This window comes from Myotis yumanensis, unplaced genomic scaffold, assembly GCF_028538775.1.
Source record: "Myotis yumanensis isolate MYYU_CA2020_CCGP unplaced genomic scaffold, mMyoYum1.0.hap1 SCAF_3, whole genome shotgun sequence".
NCBI classification, from domain to species: domain Eukaryota; kingdom Metazoa; phylum Chordata; class Mammalia; order Chiroptera; family Vespertilionidae; genus Myotis; species Myotis yumanensis.
The window spans coordinates 203,696,294-203,720,189 of NW_027223754.1; the positions used below are offsets into that span (position 1 = coordinate 203,696,294).

The 23,896-nt window shown below is 40.2% G+C and overlaps 2 protein-coding genes across 4 annotated transcripts in view; one reads left to right on the forward strand and one right to left on the reverse strand.

Moving 5' to 3' along the window:
* Positions 1 to 2,112, reverse strand: part of BPIFC (BPI fold containing family C) — a 46,926-nt gene extending 44,814 nt beyond the window's left edge. The window contains exon 1 of one of the 2 annotated variants that reach the window (XM_070410992.1): positions 1,494 to 2,112. In XM_070410992.1, coding sequence (XP_070267093.1) covers positions 1,494 to 1,551 — 58 coding nt within the window. In that variant the 5' untranslated portion in view covers positions 1,552 to 2,112. The remainder of the gene's footprint in view (positions 1 to 1,493) is intronic. The other variant, XM_070410993.1, reaches the window with a different exon arrangement.
* On the forward strand, positions 1,769 to 23,817 carry FBXO7 (F-box protein 7). Of its 2 annotated transcripts, none has more exons than XM_070410994.1 (9): positions 1,769 to 2,080; positions 5,540 to 5,834; positions 10,227 to 10,454; positions 12,293 to 12,434; positions 14,937 to 15,020; positions 18,681 to 18,776; positions 20,047 to 20,223; positions 22,142 to 22,179; positions 23,138 to 23,817. In XM_070410994.1, exons 1-9 carry the CDS (start codon positions 1,959 to 1,961, stop codon positions 23,528 to 23,530), a joined length of 1,575 nt encoding a protein of 524 aa, XP_070267095.1. In that variant the 5' UTR covers positions 1,769 to 1,958; the 3' UTR covers positions 23,531 to 23,817. The 2 variants fall into 2 exon arrangements, with proteins under 2 accessions (XP_070267095.1, XP_070267096.1); XM_070410995.1 differs by lacking the exon at positions 1,769 to 2,080 and adding an exon at positions 2,213 to 2,297 and having other exon boundaries at positions 5,692 to 5,834.
* Positions 23,818 to 23,896: the final 79 nt, after the last annotated feature.

Sequence of the window (23,896 nt, forward strand, 5' to 3'; positions counted from 1 at the left end):
TAGCACAATGTCTGCCACAAAGGTGATCTGTACACGTTTCCTTAATGAAGGCCAGGATGTGGACAAGTACTGCCACCTAGGGGGAGAAACTTTACTCGTTTTATGATTTGGACAGTGGCTATCAGACAAGGATGAAACTGAGATACTCTCTCCCTCATCTAGGTTATCTTCATCTTCATTATTTTTTTAAAATATATTTTATTGATATTTTACAGAGAGGAAGGGAGAGGAATAGAGAGTTAGAAACATCGATGAGAGAGAAACATCGATCGGCTGCCTCCTGCACACCCCCTACTGGGGATGTGCCTGCAACCAAGGTACATGCCCTTGACTGGAATCGAACCTGGGATCCTTCAGTCCGCAGGCCATCGTTCTATCCACTGAGCCAAACCGGTTAGGGCCATCTTCATTATTGTCAGACCCTCCCGCATGGCTCCCAAGGATCCCTGTCTACTGATTGTATTCATGCCTTTGGGTTGATCTTCCCACGCTGAAGGGTTGGTTTGGGATTAATAGAATATGACAAAAGTATTGGTGCCTGACTTTTAAGGCTAGATAACAAGAAGACACCGTGGCTTCTGCTTTGGTCTCCCTGGGTTCACTGGCACTGAGGGAAGCCAGATGCCAGGCCATGGGGGCACTCAAGTGGCCTCATGTGGAGGTCCATGCAGCGTAAAACTGACCTCCTGCCAACAGTCATGTGAGCAAGCCACGCTGGAAGCAGATCTCCAGCCCAAGGTCAAGACTTCAGATAAATGGCCCCGTTGGTGTGACTCAGTGGTTGAGAGTCAACCTATGCACCAGGAGGTCGCGGTTCCGGTCAGGGCTCATGCCTGGGTTGTGGGCTTGGAACCCTACCAACCCCCCAAGGGGGCATGCAGGAGGCAGTCGATCAATGTTTATATCTCTCTTTCCCTTCCTCTCTCTGAAATGAATAAAAATCAATCAATCAACAAATATAATATATTTTTTAAAAAAGACTTCAGATAACTGCAGCCTTGGCTGTAATCGCCCGAGAGGCCATGACGGAACCACCCAGCCAAGCCAGGCTCCAGTTCCCGACCTGCAGAACCCGTGGGGCAATAGGTTTGTCGTTTTAAGGTGTTAAGCTTTGGCGTGACTGTTATGCAGCAACAGAATACTAATGTACTCTCCGACACAGATCACTGACTACAAGCTGTTTTTTACATTTTGCTGGAATAGGAGGAAACTACCAGAGCCTGGGTTCCACCTGCAGCGGTTCTCAACCTGCGGGTCACGAACAATGGAAATACATCCTGTATATCAGATATTTACATTACGATTCATAACAGTAGCAACATTACAGTTATGAAGTAGCAACGAAAATAATTTTATGGTTGGGGGCACCATAACATGAGGGACTGTATTAAAGGGTCGCGGCATGAGGAAGGTTGAGAACCACTGAGGCTTCTCCGAGCAGATGACGCAGGCGCTGGGCGCCACGAAGGGCCCCGGGAAAGAACCAGGCACACCTGGGCCTTGCAGAGCGGCGAGGGGCGTCATCTGCAGTCCCCGCTTCAGGGTGAACATTCCCCAGGACCACGTGGAGCGAGTCTGCACAGCCTTGGCGGGGGCGGAGCCTCGGCAGCTGAGCCCGGCAGCAGTCCCGGCGCCTGCGCGGTGGGCTCCTCGCGCCCCCAGGTGGCGCCGTTGAGCGCCGAGTCATCGATCGCTAGTTCCCGCGCGCCCGTCTCGCGCAGCCGTCAGCGGCCGCTCGCGGGGTGGGCTGCAGGGGGCGCCCTCCAGAGAGGGGCCGAGCGTCCCGTCGCAGAGTCCGGCAAGCTGCGCGGTGTCTCCCCGTGACACCTCAGCACCCCTCCCCCCAGCTCCGGTAGTCGCCGCTCCGGGGCCGCCGCCGCTGGAGGCAGAAGCCGTCAGGCCGCGCCGTCGTCACCGTCTCCGCCTCCGGGCCCAGGTCCCCGGGCCCTGCCGCCGCCATGAAGCTGCGGGTGCGGCTTCAGAAGCGGACCTGGCCCCTGGAGATGCAGATAGAGGAGCCGACGCTGGGGCAGCTGCGTGCGCACCTGAGCCAGGCCCTGCTGCCCACCTGGGGGTACAGGTACGCGGCCCGGCGGGCGCGGGCGGAGAGGCGCTGGGCCGGCCCGGGGCTGCGGGAGGCGTGGCGGGCGGCGCGGGCCCCGCCGTCACGTGAGGCGGGCGTCGCGGGGCGGGCGCCGCCGGGACCGTGTCGCGCGCAGGCCGGGCAGGGAGCGGGCGTTGGGTCCCCGGCTCGGAGGACATGGCCGGGCGTCCGGGGGGCTCCGTCCCCTTCCAGGGTGAGCTGTCGCTTCCGTTTTTCCAGTAAACGAACCGGGGGATAGGCCGGTGGCGCTCAGAGTTCTCCCGCCCTTGGAGACGTCAAGTTGGAAATTACGGGTTTGGTTTGGGTTAGAATGTACCAGGCCCCCACAGAGATGTAACTTCACCCTCTCCAGCTGCCGGGGTATTTCAGTGAAAAAGTTCAGAAAGTACTAGAAGGAGTTAGCAGTCGGCCCCGCCTCCGAGGCCACCTGCACCTTGTTGAGCTGCACTGAGGCTGCAATAATCGGAAGGCTTCACTGGGTGTTTACTACGTGCGGGCGCCGCAGTGAGCGCCCTGCAAAGTTTTTATTTTTTTTTAAAAATCGATTTGTTGTTTCACGTATGTGTACATTCATGGGTTGATTCTTGTATGTGTCCTGACCGGGGATTGAACCTGCAACCTTGGCCTTTGGGGAGGACTCGCCAACCAACGGAACTACCCGGCCAGGGACCGCTGCAAAGTTTTGTGAAGTGCAGCGTGTCCGGGTGTTTCAAATAATCCTATTTTCCTGGGCGAGATGTTGCTTTTTTTGCTAAAACGAAGGTACGCGTGGGCCTTATGATTGACTCTGGAGGCTTACCGTCGGGGGCAGTGACGTTGAGAAGGAAAGGATCAAAGTCTGTTGTTTATGGGGCTGCAGATGAGGCAGCTTTGTTTCCACTGAGGGTATCTTTTGGGGACAATAATCTGGGAATTAGAGGGACATAAGGGTGATCCTCTTCAAATTTGGAATTTTGTGCTAAGAAAAAAAAATGTTCGCTGGGGCTTTTTAGAGGAATTCTTTAAAAGAAAACCTTTCTGCCAAAACCGGTTTGGCTCAGTGGATAGAGCGTCGGCCTGAGGACTGAGAGGTCCCGGGTTCGATTCCGGTCAAGGGCATGTGCGTTGGTTGCGGGCACACCCCCAGTGGGAAATGTGCAGGAGGCAGCTGGTCGATGTTTCTCTCTCATCGATGTTTCTGACTCTCTGTCCCTCTCCCTTCCTCTCTGTAAAAAATCAATAAAATATAAAAAAAAAAAAAAAAAAAAAAAAAAAAAAAAGAAAACCTTTCTGTTAATTAAGTGGCTCCTTTTGCAAATTTCCATTTTATTTGTGGGGAATTCAGAAAAATGAGACCATATTATGAACTACTCACCCTCCCATTTTTCAGGTTAAAAGTAGGCCTGATTTTTTTCCAAATTAAGACAAAAATAGAAAATGAGGTATTGACATAACCCCCTTTAAACATACTAAGTGACATGCCTATTGTAATTTCTTGGTGTTAAACCTCAGAGTTTTGCATGCTGACTTCATTACCCCACCCCAAATTTTCAAAATTAACCTCTCTTTTTAAGGTATTTTCATGTATTATTATTATTATTTTAATTAGGAGGGGCGGTCTTAAACGGATGTGCAACACAATGTGACTCCTTGTTTACCCAAGAGCCCAAGTTAGTTTCTCTTTCAAGTTTGTTTTCATAGTAGAGGCTGGTTAACTGGAAGGACTGTAGCTTCTGGATATATGTTCATTTTATAATAGGCAGTTTTAAAATGTGTCCATATGACATTATTATTTTTTAAAATGTCTTTGCTGAGTAAGTGGATCTGGAGTTGCCATAAAACATTTTTTAAAAGGCCTGAAGTTTCTAGGAGGGAATTTCCTGATGAGCTTAAAAGGTCATCAGGAGTAGTTTCTAAAACTTCAGTAATTTCTCAACCAAAGAGACTCTGATTGGTAAGAAGAAACGTGAAAGGAAAAACAATGAATTATTTCAAGCACTTTTGAAAATGCAGCATTGTGAGAAAGAATAAACAGCTTGATTTTTCAAAGGACTTCATCCTTTGACTTCAAGAAGTTAATGAAGTCAGCATTGCTGTGTGTAGATGTCTTAGAAAATGTTCTGCAATTGTTAATTATTGCTTCCCACTACATGGTGAAATGATGGTTATTCTTTCAGGTCAGATACTCTGTGATACAGAAATGGGGGGGCGGGTCATTGCTTTAGGATAATTTGAGCTCTGAGCTTATTTACCAGTGAGTTTTTCGATTTGTGCTGTCTTCCCCGTAAAAGACATCATAGCTGGTCATCAGAAAGAAGAGAATTTACACTTACCAGTAGGAGGAATGAATTTGTATTCAGTCATCTACATATACTCATCCAACTTTTTGTGATTACGAATATTCATTTAGGACATGGGTCTAGTATTTTGGAACCAACATAATCTAACTGTCCTGTAAGGGCATTGAATGGGTAGCCTGATTTCAGTCTCATCCAATGTTGGTTGAATTTATTCCACAAATACTTTTATTTGCCACGTGTTGCAGATACAGTTTTGAACTAGACAGACAGGATACCTGATCTTATGAAACTTAACTTCTAATGTAGGGGTTTGGAAAGAGAGACAACATATAAATAAGTATATTTTCAGATAGCGGAGTTACAATAAAAATAAACGAGAATGAAATCAAGTGATGGAGATTGGTGGAAGGCATCTCTGAAGAGGTGACTTCTGAGTTGAGACCTGAATGATGGGAGTCAGTTGAGCTGGAAGAGCAAATGCAGAGGCTCAAAGTCTGCAATGAAGTAGATTTGTTTTGAGGACAGATAGAAAGCTCATGTGAATAGAGAACAGTCCGTGAGAGGAAGGATGGCTCAAGGTGGGTGAGGTAGAGAAGCAGGTCGGGGTCAACTCTTGGGTTTGGAGGCCATGTTAAGGACTCTGTTCCAAGTTCAATAGAAACCATTGGAGGATTTTCAGCAGAGGAATGCTATAATTTACATTTTAAAAAGACTATATTTCGTTGAATCTCAGTTGCTGTCCCTCTTAAGAGATTGTTTTATGTAACACTAAAGGAAAAAAATGCTGTCTGTTAAGCTGTGATATGTCATAAATTTTAAGAAGCATCCTTATTTCAAAGATCAAAATATAAAAAAGTATGTGTCTTAGAATTGATGAAAACATGGATTAATGATAGATATAGATAATTACTGTATCCTATCCCACAGGCTAGAATTGTTGCCATTAGAAATCTGTAACCTAGGCATTTGGTGATAAGAACAAATAATTTGGTTGTTTTTCCAAACTTTGGCTTCCTTCTTATTTTTGTTTCGTTTTCATTATTTAGTTCGTCTAGGGTCAGACCATGTACCTTATATATGTTCCAAATATATTATTGTTGAGGATAATGGTAATAGGTAGGTAGCTCTTACCATCCTTATCCATCTTTCTTGGCAGTTCTGATACCCGGTTTGCAATTACATTGAACAACAAGGATGCCCTCACTGGAGATGAAGAGACCTTGGCTTCATATGGGATTGTTTCTGGGGACTTGATATGTTTGATTCTTGAAGATGCCATTCCAGCACCTAACTTACCTTCATCCACAGATTCAGAGCATTCCTCACTCCAGAATAATGACCAACCCTCTTTGGCCACCCCCTCCAGTCAGTTCAGCATACAGGATGAACAGCAGACTGATTCATTCCAAGGAGAGGCAGCCCAATCCGATGTCTGGAATGATGGCAGTATGGTGGGTATTACTGTTCAGACAGAAAATGGGTAGTTGACAAATCATACTTGATTGAATTCTGAGCCAGTCAGGATCATTATCATCAGTAGACTGCAGATTATATTCTTATAGAAAACATTTTTGAAACTGCTAAATGCCTGGATTAATATTGGGCATTCTGAAGAACCCAGTTTTTACCTATTTATTTTGTTCAGATACTCATTCACCCCTTCAGATAAATTACCCCTTGGCTTCTATCGCTGCCTTTAACTATTTGTATGCCATAAGCGTCTATAGATGCAAGTGGCAGACCTTTTTTAATTCAAGATATCGTGGCAGTTAACCGGTTAAGCTCATGTTCCCAGCTTTGCTTCTCTGGTCTACTCCGCTTGTTAAGGCTATACATAGTCCAACAGTTATTTCCAAATGATTTGCTGGACATTTATACCTGGGTGTTAAAAATTGTCACCTCAAAAAATATTGTTACCTCATATTCTCTATGCCAACATAAATTTGAAAATATGTGCACTGATGTTCTTTTGTTTGTCAGTGGTACTACTGTTTTCCTGACCTTAAAACCTTGGAGTGATTTTGACTCCTCATACCCAACCCCTTAACAAGCCCTGTCAGTGTTTCCTTTCCATTTCAGGCTTTCAGTGTCTGTTCTTCAGTGCACTTTCTAGGTTCATTTTCTTTCTACAGCTTTTTGGTTATGTTGTTCCCTTGCTCTTAATTACTCTGTCACAGATATTCCCGTGCTCATACTTTTGAATTGAAAAGACCACATATCTCTAGTTCAACCCTGTCATGATGCAGAGGAGGAAAATGTCCCTCCCCCGTACCAGTTTTTAAGGCTTTCTGAGAAGTTGCCCCACATCCTTTACAGCGCTGGTTTCTGTTCTTCCCTCCTGTAAACTGCCATCTCCTGTCAGACCAGACTCCTTATTTTTCCTCTACCAGCCAACACACTCACATGTGCACACGTACACACTACCTAATGACTGCTTCGCACCTTTGCTCTTGCTGCTCACCCAGCCTGTAATTCACTACCTCTCCTCTCCCTCCTGTCTGTATCTCTACCCGTCCTAAGGCCCTGCCAAACATAATACTTTTCTTTAACTTATCTTTATTATCTCTATTGCCTTGGAAACACCTCATTTTTTTATCCTGCCTTTTGATTTCTTGTAAGTCTCAAGTGATCATTTTTATTACTTAATTTATTAATAATACATATGTCAGCTTGTTAATGGTTTTGTCTATGTACTTATCTCTTCAACTTAATTTTTTTTCGTGGGCCTTAAACATTTATAATTATTCATTGTGCCTAGCGTGTCTTTCAGTATATACATATACTAAAAAATACTTTTTAACAGGTTTGTAAATTATGAAAAGCATTTATGTTCAGATTTTTAGTAATAGTATCCAGAGAGATTAAGCAAGTTAAAAAAAGCTTTTAAAAAGCTTAATGTACCTACTCTTATGTGTGTGTGTTCTTTTTAGAAATTATTATGTAATTTTGTGTTTTTGTTTCATAGAGATAATCTAGGGAATGAGTAAGAATATTCAGTCACATATTTAAATTACATTTCTCAATCATTTTTGCTGATAGACCCCTTCAGAGATTCTGGTGGAAGGGCCCATTCCCTTTACTTCTGTGTACTATTAAAATTGTCCAGTAAAATGGAACTTTTCATAGTGTATGTAATAGTTACTTTACTAGTTTTCTTTTGGAAACTTTTGAGAAATTAATATTACCTCAAGTTAGTAATTTAAGTTCCAAAAGCAAGCTGTTTTGTGCTCTAAGACTTGTATAGGACGACTGTAAAACCTTCGTGTGGAAACAGCTTGAAATCTCATAAATAATGCACTAAGTACTTGAAACAGTAGGGTCTGCTAATTAAATGTAGGATGGAGCATTAGAAAATGAAAATAGGAAAATTTTACTCTTGCAGTTAAGTGTAAATTAATTTTCTCAGATGCCGTTATATTTGGGAACTCATCTAGTACCTGTTGATTCTTTAATGGGAAACAAATAACTGGGTATCAGACCCTAATGTTAGCTATAAGCTGCATTTTAGTCACTTGTTCCAGTCATTTGTAAATGACATATGATACTAGTAAATGATCTGTTCAGAGAGGTGGTGCTGAACATTTTTTTTTCACTTCCCTATGCATGAAGAATAAGATAAATATTCTCATCATATCAGAATGGCTCAGTGAATGCCAGTGGTTCTCATGGAGTGGCAGTAAGGTTTGATAAGTTCACTAGGGGATTCTGATATCTTCCTCTTATGTCATTATCAGTTTAGGGCAACCTTTTCAATACTTTTTTCACATCTATTCTCCCATGCAACTGTCAGTAAGTAGTTAATGGCCCAAAGTTAGGCATAATCCTATATAATAAAGAGTTAATATGCTAATTAGACTGAATAGCAGAATGACCGTCCAGATGACCTTCCAAATGACCTTCCGGACAAAGCTGGGGCTGTGAGGGCCAGCTGAGGCTGCTAGGGGCTGTGAGGGCCAAGCCCCTTGCACGAATTCTGTGCATCAGGTCTCTAGTAGATAAGAAGCAAAGAACCTGTACACTTTATAATTTAGTTAGGTGTTAAGTGGTTTTAATAAGTAATTTCTGTTTGTTCAAAATATGATAGAGCCTCCTTTTTTTTTATTGTCTAAAATTTTACATATGTTTCCTTTTTCCCCTCTTGACTGCCCCCCCCCCCCCCCCCCCCCCGCCAGCCATTCCCACTCTGGGCAAGCCCCCACTGCCCCAGTGTCTGTGTCCATTGGAACCTCCTTTTTTAGGTAGTGTGAGTTGTCATTGCCCTCTAGGTTTTAACAAGTGAATTTGGTTGTTTTTCATAAGCCACCAGGGATTTTAGAATAGCCTCATGCTCCTTGACATTCTCCCACCCTTGGACTCATAGTATGTAATTTTAATTTCCTCTGCTCCTTCTTTAATGGAAACATGAACTGAAAAAGAAGAAACATGTGCTTTGCGTTAGGAGTTGAGCACAAGCCTAGAAAACCAACTTTGTGAGCAAAGTTAACATAGGTAACGTAGTCTTATTGAAGCAGCATATTTTGTTTAAAAGCTGTGAACTGGGAATCTGGTGAGCTTGTTCACGTCAAAGTTTTATTAGTTGGTAACCTCAATTGTTATTTAATATGAGTCACGATTACAGCATGTATAAAAAGGTGACATCATTTTTCATGCCTATTTTATAGCATTTTTGCATGTTGCAAATGAGAAAACACTGAAAACAAAAACATAAACATTATGAATTGTAAGATATCCTTCATCATTTACTGAGTGTCTACTATGTGTTAGGTACTGTATTGGGGTTATACAAATAGGTGACATGTAGTTTGTTCATTTCTAAGTTTGTGGTCATGGTAGGATGTAGATGAGTAATTAGAAAATTTCAATACTGTGTGATGAAGTGGAGTAATAAAGCCTTTGCAAATCAGAGGGTAGTCGGTGTCACTTCTGTTGAAGAGGTGGAGACTGCTAGAGTGGGGAGGAAGGGACTGGCAGAAAGTGAACTTGATACAGAGTCAGGGATCAGGTGATGAAAGGCCTTGTATGCTAAGGAGTTTAGGAGTTTGGACTTTATTTGTAGGCCTGCATTTCTCAGCATGTCCTCCATGAAAGACTTGTTTCATGAGATTATAAGTAAGTGAGGAAGGAGGATAGCTGAGCGTTGAGGAAGGAGGATAGCCTTTCTTGGTTATGCGCTCATTATTATTGGACTTCTCAGAGCTTTGTAATGCCACAGCATACTTGGTGAATATGGAGGGAAGGTTAGGTAGCAATAGCATGTAGCATTTTCCAACTTATTTTATTGTCAACCTCTTTCTTTCCTAAGAACATCTAGGGTCACATTTCAAGGCACAATTTAGGGAAATGCTGCTGTCTACATTGGGGAAATACTGACAGGGTTTAAGTTGGGACATAGGACATAATTGGAGTCTTAATTGTCAGAAAACTGGCAGCAGTGGGTGGAATGTATGGAAGATAAAAAAGTGGAGTCAGATGTATTGGGGAGGCTGTTGCTGGAAGTCAGGAGATAAATGAGTGTGAATTACTGTTGGAGTAGGAAGGGGCAGATTTTAGAGATACTTAGGAGATAGATTCAGTGGAACTTTGAAGTATGATCAGATTGGTGTGGGGTTTAGTAACGTAGACTGAGAAATCTAGGAAGATTTCCAGGTTAATGGAGATAAGGAATTTGGAATGGAGGAGTAGATTGCAGGCTCATTTATGTAGGAGGGCTTGCTTTAATGTGTCCCATTTCTGAACCCAATAATGTGCTTTGACTTTGAGCAATAATCTCAGTTCACTTTAGGATACAAAATATCATGTATAAAAGTCTATTTAATGAATTCATTGTTTGTTATCCTTTTCAGCCAGGGCCTAGTCAAAATGTTGAAGCTGAGTCAATTGAAGATATTGTGGATATGGATGAAGACACAGGTTTCTACCCCTCAGAACCAATGCTCTGCAGTGAATCAGAGGAAGGGCAAGTGCCCCATTCATTAGAGACCCTGTATCAGTCAGCTGACTGTTCTAGTCCCAGTGATGCCTTGATAGTATGCATTCATCTTCTCATGTTGGAGTCGGGTTACATACCTCAGGTAAGATGACAAGAGAAGACAAGCATCTGTTAGAGTCTACATTTCTATTAGGAAAGGAGGTGTATCAGTAAATATCCCTAGATTTTTGTGTTGTGTATTCTAGATTTCTTTATTAAATGTGGTTGGATATTAAATGTAATATGCTGAACACAGTGATATGCATACAGTAGGCAAGCAGTAAGTATTCTCTTCCTTTTCTTTTTTTCTTCATTTGTTTTATCAGTTTTTAATTAATATTATAAAAGTGATGGCAACTTGGGTTAAAAGAACCACAAGATTACAGTATGTAGGATAATATGTAGATAAAATGTGTTCAGTGAGTGTGGATTGGGTGTGACTAGACAGATGATGACACACTAGGTTTTTTATATTAATGGCTCTATGAATTGCCAATAATTTAATAAGATTCAGTTAGGAAGAGGACATTGTTGTTATGCTGTAGTTGCTTGCATTCATTCATTCATTCTCCATTGTCAGGTGCAGTGCTTTGTCTCTGCTCCCAGGTTGCTTATAGTGCAAGAGTGAGAGAGACAAGTATACAAAACACTGTACTGTATTGGTTAAATTCTAGGAGAGACTTAGCCATAGATAGGATGCCAGAGATTCACAGAGAACATTTAGAGTAGAGTGTCTTAAACTTTAATGTGCACAGAATACCTGAGGATCTTATTAAAATGCAGATTCTAATTTAATAAGTCTAAGGTGGAGCCTGAGATTCTGCGTAGTCTCACACAATAGCGATGCCACAACTGGTGGTATTATGAGTAACAGTAATTCAGTGATCACTGAACACCTGCACCATGCCATGCACTGGGCCAGGAATCAGGATATAAAGATAGTCCTTTACAGGAGTCCACAAGTATGGGATATAAATAAAATGAAAATTATAATATATTATGATAAATAACACTAGAGAAGTACATAACAATATGAAATATGAACTGAACGTTAGTGGATAAAAGAAAGAGAATGACAAACATGATTTTTTCTTGTTATCCTCACCCAAGGATATGTTTTTATTGATTTTATAGAGGAAGGGGGAGAGAGAGAGAGAGAGAGAGAGAGAGAGAAAACATTGATGTGAGAGAGAACTATCAATTGGTTGCCTCCCATATTTGCCCCGAACAGCATCCTAGTTATGTGCTGCGACTGGGAATCAGACTCACAACCTTTTGGTGTTTGGGACGAAGCTCCCACCAAGTGAGCCATGGCCAGGGCAGGATTTAAAAAAAAAATTATTGGGGTGACATTGGTTAATAGGTTTCAAATGTACATTACTGTATATTGCATTGTGTGCCCACCACCCAAAGTCAGTCATCTTCCATCACCATATATTTGGCCTCCTTTACTCTCTACCACTCCTCCACCTCCTTCCGTCTGGTAGACACCATACTGTTATCTGTCTGTGTCTCTGAGTTTCAGTTTTATATCCCACATATGGGTGAAATCATGTAATTCTTAGCTTTTTCTGACTGACTTCGCTTAGCATGTATATATATATATTTTCTTTTAAAAGGGATTTCCAAAGAAAGTGATATTTGAGTTGGGTTCTTGAATAATGACCTTGGTAAGCAGAGAAGTGAGTCTTTGAAGAGAGAAATTAACTCCATCTCTGATATTATTTTATCTATTTGAACAAAAATTTTGATGGAGGATAATATATGGAAACTTTTTTTCTATCAAAATTTTATTCATAGCAATGTTAATGATTTGACAAATTTTATTAAGGGGATTGTAAGGAATGCTTATTTCTAGACAAGTTAGAGACTTCCTGGATGGTTAATCTTTTTGAGAGTAATACATTTCTATATTTGTTTCCCTTTAATTTCCTTCCCCAGGGGACTGAAACCAAAGCTATTTCCATGCCAGAGAACTGGAAATCGGGAGGAGTGTATAAGCTGCAGTACACGCATCCTCTCTGCGAGGGCGGCTTTGCTGCTCTCACCTGTGTGCCTTTGGGAAACCTAGTCGTCATAAATGGTAATTGGATGGCATAGTTGCAGTCATTAGTTTACGAATACTGACATGTTTCTCTCCAAATGTTTTATAGCCAGTTCATTAATTGCCCATTATGATATAGTTATGAGTCTTTTTTCAATTTTGTTTAATCCCTGTACCACTGATAACATGAGTCTGAAAGGTTATAGAATTATGGGTTGGCCCTACCAGTGTGGCTCAGTGGTTGAGCATCAACCTATGAACGAGGAGGTCAGGGTTCAGTCTCCAGTGTGGGGCGTGTAGGAGACAGCCAATCAATGATTCTCTCATCATTGATATTTCTCTCTCTCCCTCTCCATTCCTCTCTGAAATCAATAAGAATATATTTATATGAAAAAAGAGAATTACAGGTTGATGTTTTAGGTTAGCAGCCTTCATTCTTTGAGCAGCTCTACTCTTTTGCTGTTTTAACCTTATAATTTATTTTTTGCTCCGTTGGGAGTTGTTACAATAGGAGTGAGATGAACTCTTTGAAGAATATATGTTTTTTTATGACTATAAATGGCTTTTTTTTTTTTTTTTAAATCAAGGTCTCGAACTGAGAGATGGTAAGAGGTGAGATTGAGCTGGGTCCCTTTATATTCAGCTTGGCACCACTGAACAATATATAAATGCCCACAAACACTAAGGGTTCTGAGGCTTTAATCTGTGTGTGTTTTCTCCCCCACCCTGAGAAAGTCGCTCTTAATAGTTTCTTTCCTAGTTGTCTTCAGTATTAAGAAAATTTCACTGGGATAGCAATACATCCCAATTTCATTTTAGCTCAGATGCCACCTACATGTCCATACCAACTATCAGTGGTGTTTGGAACAGTTTCATAATCAACATTCTGGAGATCCACTTGAGTGACTAGAATCTTGAATTTTTGTTGCATTTTGGTTTTTTTAAATTAAAAATATATTTTATTGATTTTTTACAGACAGGAAGGGAAAGGGATAGAGAGTTAGAAACATTGATGAGAGAGAAACATCGATCAGCTGCCTCCTGCACAACCCCTACTGGGGATGTGCCTGCAACCAAGATACATGCCCTTGACTGGAATCGAACCTGGGACCCTTCATTCCGCAGGTCGACACTCTATCCACTGAGCTAAACCAGTTAGGGCTGCATTTTGATTTTTGAGGTTTATCCTCTTAAGGATAATATTGGAATGACTGCATTTTTCCTTTTTCAGCACAGCTCATCTTTGTATAACAAAGGCAGCAGGTGCTTTGATGTGTCTTAGCTCAGTGGTTTTCAACACGTTCTGCAGCTCCTAGTTTTTGCTGAGACGAAGCAAGGAGGAGGCTTAGTAGAACTATCTCCACTTAAATCTTGAGCAGCAACATGTTTGTCTATTTCACTTATTGGGGTCCCTACAAGATTTAAAATGTTTTTTTTTTCTGCTGAAAGACAGTTCTAGGTGCCCTTTTGTGTAATTTCTGCTATTTCCTTTTAATTACTCGATTCTTCGACATGTTACTTAAAAGTCTCAAAATTTCAGCTTTAACAGCTTTGGTGGTATTCCACATTTGTCTGGACGTGACTATCTGATGGCACGAGGACCTAGCAATGCCTTTTCAGCAATTCATGACAATTACAAATGTAACTTTTAGTTGGGTGTTCCACCCAGATCAGCAGTTGCTGCCTCCATTTAAGCATAACTTGCAAGGTGGAAGTTACCAAATGGTAAATGTGAGGTTGTAATTTTTGCCTCAGTTTCTTACTAAAACTCTTTAATAACATCTGTATAATAACCTCTATTTACTAGAGTTTCAAGATACTTAAAAGAGAATAGCTGTTAAATGTCTAATGATTTCTTAGTTTCCGATATTTCGTTTATTTACCATTCTTGGCAAGTCACCTGCTTGCAGACTTGCATGGCAGACAGCCATTGCAGGCTTGATTCTTTGAAAGGAGTAGTGTGTCCTTAAATCTCTCCTTCACCGAAGACATCCTGTTCGGTGCACATGTGCATAAGCACATCACTGGCTCTTTCATAGAATGAGATGAAGTATGCCTTTGTGTATGTGAATGAAATTGAACTCTCTGGTGATGTCAAGAATATTGGTCTTTTGGGTCTAGAGAGAGGATTCATTTAACAAACAAGGGAAGACTCATTGCCAAGGGTTAAATAAAAAATAAATGGAGTTTTGGTGATACTGGTAGAAATAATGATTTTATTGTGTTTAACTGTCTTCTATTAACCTTGTTGCATATCTTCCAGTTACTAATGAGCTGCTATTGGTAATACTTTTTATATAGGTATTATATATAAAGGTGCTTACTGTAGTTTTTAAGGGGTGTTTTAGAGTGATTTTTAATTCATGCAATGGCATGTTTATACTTTGGACTTTGCTGTGAGGGAAGGATATAAGCATAGAGCAGTTTGTTTTGTATAATGTGTCCTTTGTATATTGGGGGCAAGGAAATACAGTCCCATACTGGAAAATGAAGGCAATTGATGAAGTGACGAATTTTCATCTTTCTTTTGCTTATTTACAGCTACACTAAAAATCAACAGTGAGATTAGAAGTGTGAAAAGATTGCAGCTGCTGCCAGAATCTTTCATTTGCAAAGAGGAACTAGGTAATGTAACCATGATTTAACTTTTGGGATGACATTTTAAGAGCTTCACTTTTAAAAACCTGAAAGGTAATGTTCAAAAGACTGAGTTTCTGAATGAGATTAAAGCAAATTCAAGACCATGATGCAGAGTTTCTCTTTCCTGTTATTCTTAGGATCTTGGAATGCTGGATTATGTTTACATTGCCATTATGTAATGACACTAGTATGTAATTTTTTGCACATTATTGATGCTTCATAATTTCTGAATTAATCTTTGTGGATTTTTCTGGCATTGTGGTTAGCCAGTATGGAGAGGATCTATGTTTTGTGGGAACCATACTAGTATAATGGAATGTCATTATTGAAGATACTTGCTTAAACCTATATAAATTTGGTTGCTATTAGATATAGATTGGACCTTTACCAGAAGTTTGCATTCTATGCATGGTTTCGTTTATGTTCTATAAAATTATTAGTAGAGGCAAAGAAATTGAGTTTTTATTTTTTTAACTTAAGTCAAAGGATGAGATGTGGGTAGGTGGTTGAAGGAGAAGAGATGGGGTAGAGAGGGAAGTATCATCTTTAAGTACTGTTTTGTGCCTTTACAGATGTTATTCCATTTCATCCTCATAGTAAACTTGAGGCTTTAAAATCCAGATGGAGAGCGGTGTGGTATAGGGGGGAGATGACATTTAAAGCAGTGTCTTTTAAGGGAAGACCATGTAGATGTAGATCTTTTTCTGAAGGCCTAACTTAGTCTTGTTAGTTCCCAGGGGAGATCAAGCCTTGAGAGACTGACGTATATGAACTAAAACTGATAAAGCAGACATCAGAATACAGTTGACCATTGGAAAACTGGAGTTAGGGTGCTGATCCCCCATGTAGTCAAAAATACACATATAACTTTTGACTCCCCTGAAACTTAACTACAGTTGACCTTTGGTATCCAAGGGGAATTGTTTCCAACATTCCCTGCAGATACCAAAACCCACGGATGCTCAGGTCCCTTTTATAAAATGATGCAGACCAATGCATACAATTGGCCCTCTGCATCCAGATTCCCAACTGCAGATGGAAAACACTATTTTCTATCTGCTGTTGGTTGAATCTGAGGATGCAAAACCAGGGATATGGAGGGCTGATTGTGGTTTATTAAAAAAAATCTTCATATGAGTGGACCCGTGCAGTTAAAACCTGTGTTGCTCAAGAGTCAACTGTACATGTTTATAATGGTCTCTGAACATATAATGTCATAGTAGACCAGTGTTTCCTAACCTTTTTTTCCTTATCAATCCCCGAAAGAGCCATTTACACATTTTTCCCCCTAGTCATTCTCCCCCATGAAAATTTAATACCGTAGATATCTGTATTTGTATACTGTGACCTTTGGGAGGGGCAAAACCAATGTAATAACTAGGATTTTATTTTTTTGCCCTCCCAAGAACCAATTTTTGCCCTGTTGGGGGCAATATTGCTCCTGTTGCGAATGCATGAACTAGACTCATTAAATCTTTAAAGAAGATCTTACCATTAGGGCCAGAAATTCCTTGGCTACAACACTGTATATTCACTTCTATGCTATGGGGAGTAGAAATACTCTACACTTTATAGCAGTAGAGGTTATTATGCCCATTTTATAGATCAGGAAATAGGTCTAGAGGAGGTTAAATTACTTTAAGGTCACAGAGCTAATAAATGGTGGAATTTAGGATCGGAATAGATTTGACTCCTATACCTTTTTTTAAAAACAACTTTTATAGAAATGTAGCTCAGTTTCTGTTCTTTATTTGCTTTCTGTTAAAAAGGAAATGAAAGGGAGGGGAAAAGTTAATACAGTTTTATTACAAGTTTATGGACTATATTAATTGAATATTTTTAATGTAGCACTTTTTATGTTAGGAATATGCTGTTCATTTGACAAGTCATTTAAATAAATGTTTACTGTGGCTTATAGTATCCGTATATACTAGGTACTGTTATTTATCCTTTTGTTCTAAGTCCCTAATTATTTTTATTATATATCACTGAAGAAATTTTTTTTTTATAGAAAATCAGTTTTCACATTAAACCAAATTTATTTTTTAAATATCTTGAAATTTGCCCTAACCGGTTTAGCTCAGTGGATAGAGCATTGGTCTGCGGACTGAAAGGTATCAAGTTCGATTCTGGTCAAGGGCATGTACCTTGGTTGCGGGCACATCCCCATAGGAGGTGTGCAGGAGGCAGCTGATCGATGTTTCTAACTCTCTCTCTTCCTTCCTCTCTGTAAAAAATCAATAAAATATATTAAAAAATATATTGAAATTTGATTTAAACTCAAGATTGTAATTCATGCAATAAAGATGTAGAGTTTAGCTGCATATTTTTTTTATTCATTATCAAGTTACGCATATTTTATTATAGACTAGAGGCCAAGTGCATGAAATTTGTGCACTGATAGGGTCCTTAGCGGCTGCCAGCCGGGGCCTCCCTCCCTTCCCCCTGCTGGTCCTGCCCCCTAGTTCCCTGGTGAACTCCTGGAGGAACTCCTGGTTGAGGGGACAATTTGCATACTATGCTTTTATTATATAGAATAGTGAGTTGCATACATATGGACTGGGGAGGGAGCAAGCATAAATTGATTATCTACTGATAAATACTAGGCACTGTGTATGTAGCTTTAAATTTTAACCACACTTACCTGGTGCGGTGGTGATGTCTTCTTTAAACAGGTGAGCAAACAGATACAGATCAGAAGGTTCAAGGTTATACACTTGGTAAATTTATAGCAAAACTGAAGTGGGAACTCTAGGCACAATTTGACAGTGTACATGCTGTAATGTGCATGAAAATCACCTGGGGATTTTATTAAAATGCAGGTTCTGATTAAGGAGGTCTGTGGTGGGTCCTGAGATTCAATATGTAGAAACATTTCCCAGGTGATGTCAATACAGGTGATCCATGGACCACACTTTGGTAGCAGTTTAGTGGCTAATGTGAGTGCTTTGGAGCCCCACTTAGCCTTATACCCTGCTCTGCCACTTACTGTAAGACCTTGGATGGGCTCTCTATATCTTGTCCTGTCTTTAAAGTGGGAATAATAGTATTTATCTCTTAGGGAGAATTGCTGATTCTAAAGAAGGCTTGAAAACTGCTTGACACAGTTGTAGTCATGTTATAAACACTGTTTTTTACTAAATCTAAGCTCCACAAGAGCAGTTCCCCACTGCATTCCCAGTGCTCAGAGCAGATTGGTAGATATCTATAATAATAAAAGCATAATACGCTAATTAGACCAGACGTTCTTCAGGACACCCTTCCGGACGAAAGCTGGGGCTGTGAGGGAAGCCTGGGTCCTGGGTGCCAGAGGGAAGCCGGTGCCGGCAGCGGGGAAAGGAAGGCCTACTCTTGCATGAATTTCATGCACGGGCCTCTAGTTCAGTATATCTAGTGTTCCCTACCAAATTATAGCCTATGAGCTGTATAGATTGGGTACAGCTCAGTTCATTTGATATGGGATTTTAGCTTTCAGAGTCTCACGCTGTATACTCCCTAGTCTATTGGAGATTTTGATTTATATCTATGTTGGAATTATTTGTGAAAATTTATTTACCTCTTTGATTGGTTTGGCTGAAGTAGAGGACACCATTTCAAGTTTTTCCACTTGATTTTCTATTTGATTTTTTATTTTAAATATTCTAGGGGAAAATGTGGCCAACATCTACAAAGATCTTCAGAAACTCTCTCGCCTCTTCAAAGACCAGCTGGTGTATCCTCTTCTGGCTTTTACCCGACAAGGTGAGAGATGATAAATGATCACAGATCAAATGGCTAGAAAGAATAGTAAATTTACAGTACTGTGCTCATGACTCTTCCTCTTTTCTCCTCCTAGTGAAATTCTGCTCTGATTTTAAGACTAAGCTTAAATGTTAATTCCTTAAATGTTATTCACTCCCTCTTTGTAGTTCCATAGCATTTTGTACATATCTTTATTGTAGCTCTTTATTCAGTGTATAATAATTGTTGTTATAATTTCTTTCCACCTAAGGTTGTGAATACTTGAAAGCAGGGAATATGTCTTATTCACGTTTGTATTCTCATGGCCTAGCACAGGGTCTGGCCCATAATACGTTCAGTAACACATAAATAAATAATGTATAGCCTGTAAATTGCATCTAAGTTTTTTTTTTAAAAAATAATATTTATTGGGGCTCTATGCTAGGTACTTTGGATATTTCACATGTGTTCTTACTTAATGCTAACAACTTTGAAGTAGATTTTATTCTCATTTTATAGATGGTGATACTGAATAATTCAGTGAGGTTTATATTCACTCAAGATTCTTGTATAGTCAGCTTTCTCTTATTTGTGTTGTAGTAAAAAATACTTAAAAATCGCAGTGACTTGCCCTGGCTGGTGTGGCTCGTTGGTTGGAGCGTTGCCCTGTACACCAAAAGGTTCATAGGTTGACGCTCAACCACTGAGCCACACCGTCTGGGCTCTACCTCCTTTTTTTAAGCCTGCCTAATAGTAATTGCTAACACCTGAGTGCTTATTGTGTGCCAAACATTGTTCTAAGCACTCTATATGTATTAATACATTTAATTTCCAACTTAATGAGGTAGATAATGTTATTAACCCATTTTACAGATGAGGAAATTGAGTTAGGCAGAGTTTAAGTAACTTGTCCAAAAGCACACAGCTAATAAGTGGCAGCATTGGGAGCCAGTTATAAAAGCCAGTGAATTATCCATTTTCTGTAGTTGAGAAGAGAATTAAAAGAAGCCATTGACTAGTATCTACAAATTGTCAGAATTATTTTTTCTATCTGTATTAAACAGTATTTGTCTTTCCACTAAAACAGGGGAACAAGGAAGGGGCTTAGTAGTAGTAATCTAGTTAACCTGGGGTTAAAAATTTGTTGTAGATGTTTGTGCTTGGATAATTGAGGCCACCACCCAGTTTGTTACCTCTCTATAGAGGAATGAGTTATCTGCTTTTGTTGAATGTGTGGGGAAAGCTGGATGTTCTTTACTCAGAGACACTTGTTCTTTTTCTCTCCTTTTAGCACTGAACCTCCCAGATGTATTTGGGTTGGTAGTCCTTCCATTGGAGCTGAAACTACGGATCTTCCGACTTTTGGACGTTCGTTCTGTCCTGTCTTTGTCTGCAGTTTGTCGTGACCTCTTTATCGCATCAAATGACCAACTTCTGTGGAGGTGTTTATATCTGCGGGACTTTCGAGGTGATTTCCATGATGACATGTTAACAAGAAAGGGGCTCTTTCTTACTGAGGTCTTAGTTCTTAATGATTCAGCTTGCCAGAAGTTTTTAGTTATAGGTTTTCTTTTTTTAGGGTAGCAAATAATCATAACATACAGCCTATAGTAAAGAGATTCTAAGCTTCATTAACCTTTGCCTATGTCCTGAAAACTCTCCTCAAATAGCCACTTAGAGTAAGTAGACCGTCAGGATAAAAAAATGGACGTGAGATAGGTTTATTCTCTATCGGCCATCCTCAGTGTCTGACTTAGAAATCCACTGCATTTCTAACTACTTCTGTGGTTGTGACCAGAGTACAAGTGGAGAGAGTCTTGCTCTGGTGTGGCAGGCGTGTTGCTGGGGAAGCTGTATTTCTGCATTGTCACATTTAAGGTGACCTGGTCATCATTGCAGCAGTGATGACAGTGGAACTTGGGGCTGGGGAGAATTCTCCAAAATGTCACAGGGTTTCCAGATACAAGGCTGGAAGCCTGAGTGTGGAACTTCTTTTCGGTCACACCATTTTACTACATATCAGTGTTTTCTTAAACTGTGGTTTGACTCTGGTGGGTCACAAAATCAATTTAAGGGGTCATTTTACAGAAAAAAGACAGGAAAGTCAGCAGCACTTTATAAAATAGGAGTAAACTTATATTTTAGTTATATAGATACATAAATGTAAAAAAAATCTTATATGTTACCGTGTAAAATAAAAAAGTTTGAATGATGGTGCTATATATGATAAGGTACCATTCTAGTAAACATGTATGGGTAGGTTCCCCTTCCTCTTTTTTTTTTTAAAATTAAAAGTATTATGTAGAGCCATTTGGATTGTCAAAATTTTTTTCTTTTAAGGCTTCAAAATGTAGAAAGTGCAAATGACCTGGTTTTTCCTTGTCTTCCTTCTTGATTCCTGAGGTCCTCATTCTTTGTTTCTGCTCCTGAATCCAAAGTTTAAAATGTTATTTTGTCCCTCGAGGCAGGAAATGTCATCTCAGAAATTTAAAAAATTATAGTCAAAATGAAAAGACAAAATGACCAACATATATGGAAGATCCAACCAAAAAAAAGCAGGCTATGATAAAAATACCCATGAAAGGAACAAATACTTTTTACTTGTATATTTGAGTTCAGGTTTAAAATACAATCAGTCTCTACCTCATTTCCAGATTGTGGTCCACAAGCTCATTTGTAAGCTGAGTGTTCATATTTTTTTCTTGAATTTCCCTGTACATACAATGTTATGGGGCTGGAGCTTTTATAACTTTTTCTTCCATGCCAATGTAATAACTTCTAGAGAAGACATCACTATCTTTTATCCAAACTCGTCACTAAAAGGAGTTCTTTTCCTCATTTCACAGATTTTAAGTAAGTACATTGAAAATTACTTAGTTATGATCAAATTTCTGAGAGTCGAATCATTCAGAACATGTTTGGGAGAAAATCTAACCCAATTATGGAAGAAAACCTTACCAGCTTGACCTCCAGTAATGACCATGAGCTGTAACACAGACACTCAGAGGTTGTCACCTGGTTTAGTGTGACACGAGACTTGGGGTCAGAAGCAGCTGACACCCTAGATGGAGTTAGGGGGAGACGGTGTAGTGTGGGTCAGTTAGCACAGGAGAGAACAGCCATGCAGCCCTCTGCATCCCTGAGGGAGTTACTGCATTGAGCCACGTAGCACAGAGCAGTGCCGGCTGCCCTCAGCCATCCAGAGAGGATCTGAGTTAGGTTCAAGAAAGTATAAATAGTAGTGTGTGTTAAACCAGTGATGGATTCACGTTCCTTTTTCTGCTTAATGAGGATGCTTTTGTTTCCTTAGGACAGAAGCAAACTTGCTATTTCATGCTGGATGAATGAAGCATTTTAAACCCTTACTTTTTGTTTTTCCTTTGTAGATGGTACTGTTAGAGTTCGAGACACAGATTGGAAAGAAGTAAGTGTGTAAATATCAAGGCTAATGTTCACAACACAGAAATAACTAGTGGATTGGTACATTATGGGCAGTTTTCACTGTTTTATGATGTAATCTGTTTTCATTAAATTTATTGCTCATTTTCAGTAAATGGAAATGTTTTCAACTTTTACTTTAAACTCAGTCCGTTTTCTTGTAATTACACAGGAAGTAAATTTTAACACAATGATTATTTTTCACCTTCATAAAACATTCTCCCTTCTTCTGTTTCAAAGAAGATTTTTTTAAAGTGAGTTGCTTTTGTGCTGGAATAGTGTTTAGCTGTTCTGCTAGTTAGAATAGTACATTAAGAAAAGAAAAAGTGATGTTATTTTATTTGCTGATGCCTACTATAAAAGACGTTGATAGGACTGAGAAAAACTTGGGAGGAAGGACTAGAGAAGAATAAAATTCAGTGAAAGTATTCAAACATGTACAAAATATGTTCCATCCTCTAAAATGGGCATCTGTTTTATCTTGTTTAAATTGAGATCTATTAGGGACACAATTTAAGTGAAAAATAATAACCTCACCCCCCAACACCTTTATATTTTATGGCATGATATTTTCAACAAATATTTAACTTTGCTACTTTTAAAAAAGGCTGACTTAAGATTGCATGTTAGCTTGAGAACTCTGGGTTGCAGTCTTGAAAGTACATGCGACTCAGTTATCCCTCCTTTGGATGTATTGTTGCTCCAGGTTGGCACAATTGCTCGTTTGCAGTGTGGTTAAAGACTAGAGCTCATCGGTATTGTATTCAGAGTCACTACCTGATTCGCTTACAAAGAAATGGTGAAAGTTCGTTTCTGTGCACTGGTTTTTGGTCTGCCTTGATAGTGTGGGAAAAGGAAAGGACAGATCTGTACAGCGAAAGCAGGTTGGAACTTTGGGGAGACATCCCAACCACTTACCAGATCCTGTTCTTGTTTTTCTTCAGTTGTACAAGAAGAAGCACAAACAAAGAAAAGAAGCTCAGAGAATTCGGCATATGATGTTCCTGCCACCGTCGTCACCCCACCCCAACCCATTCTACCCCAATCCCTTCCACCCCAGGCCTTTCCCTCCCAGCTCGCTCCTTCCTCCAGGAATTATTGGTGGTGAATTTGATGAAAGACTAACACTTCCCTATGTTGGGAACCCAATCAATTCACTCATTCCTGGGCCTGGGGCGGCACCCGGCCAGTTCCCTCCACTCAGACCACGTTTTGACCCAATTGGCCCACTTCCAGGACCTAACCCCATCCTGCCCGGGCGAGGTGGCCCCAATGACAGATTTCCCTTCAGACCCAACAGGGGTCGGCCAACTGATAGCCGGCTACCGTTCATGTGATTGATTCGCAGCCCCACTCTGGAGCTTGTTTGGTTTTGTTTCTTAAAACTACAGCTGTCATCTTGTCGGGTTGCTGACCTCTAGTGTTTTCTGATTGCAGCGGTGAGGAATGTACTCACACAAGCCTTTCAGTAGATGTATTTAAAGCTCCAGGGGTGGTGAGGCCCAAAGGTTACTTCATGACAAGGTTGGCCTTGGGAATAGTTGGCTACTGACTTCCTCTAAAATGAAGGTTGTTCACCGATAATGTTCTGTACCAGATTTTTAAAAATTAAGTATAAATTACATGGCAGTCTTGACTTTTATTACAGAAAGATATGTAATAAATATTCAGATCAGCTTTACAACATTACTTGCACATTTAAA

Excerpts from the sequence above, each read along its gene's own strand:
- FBXO7 (XM_070410994.1), top strand. The coding sequence starts at position 1,959 with ATGAAGCTGCGGGTGCGGCTTCAGAAGCGGACCTGGCCCCTGGAGATG. Across the intron at positions 12,435-14,936 it reads AAACCTAGTCGTCATAAATG|CTACACTAAAAATCAACAGT; the intron begins GTAATTGGATGG and ends GCTTATTTACAG. Across the intron at positions 18,777-20,046 it reads TCTGGCTTTTACCCGACAAG|CACTGAACCTCCCAGATGTA; the intron begins GTGAGAGATGAT and ends CTCTCCTTTTAG.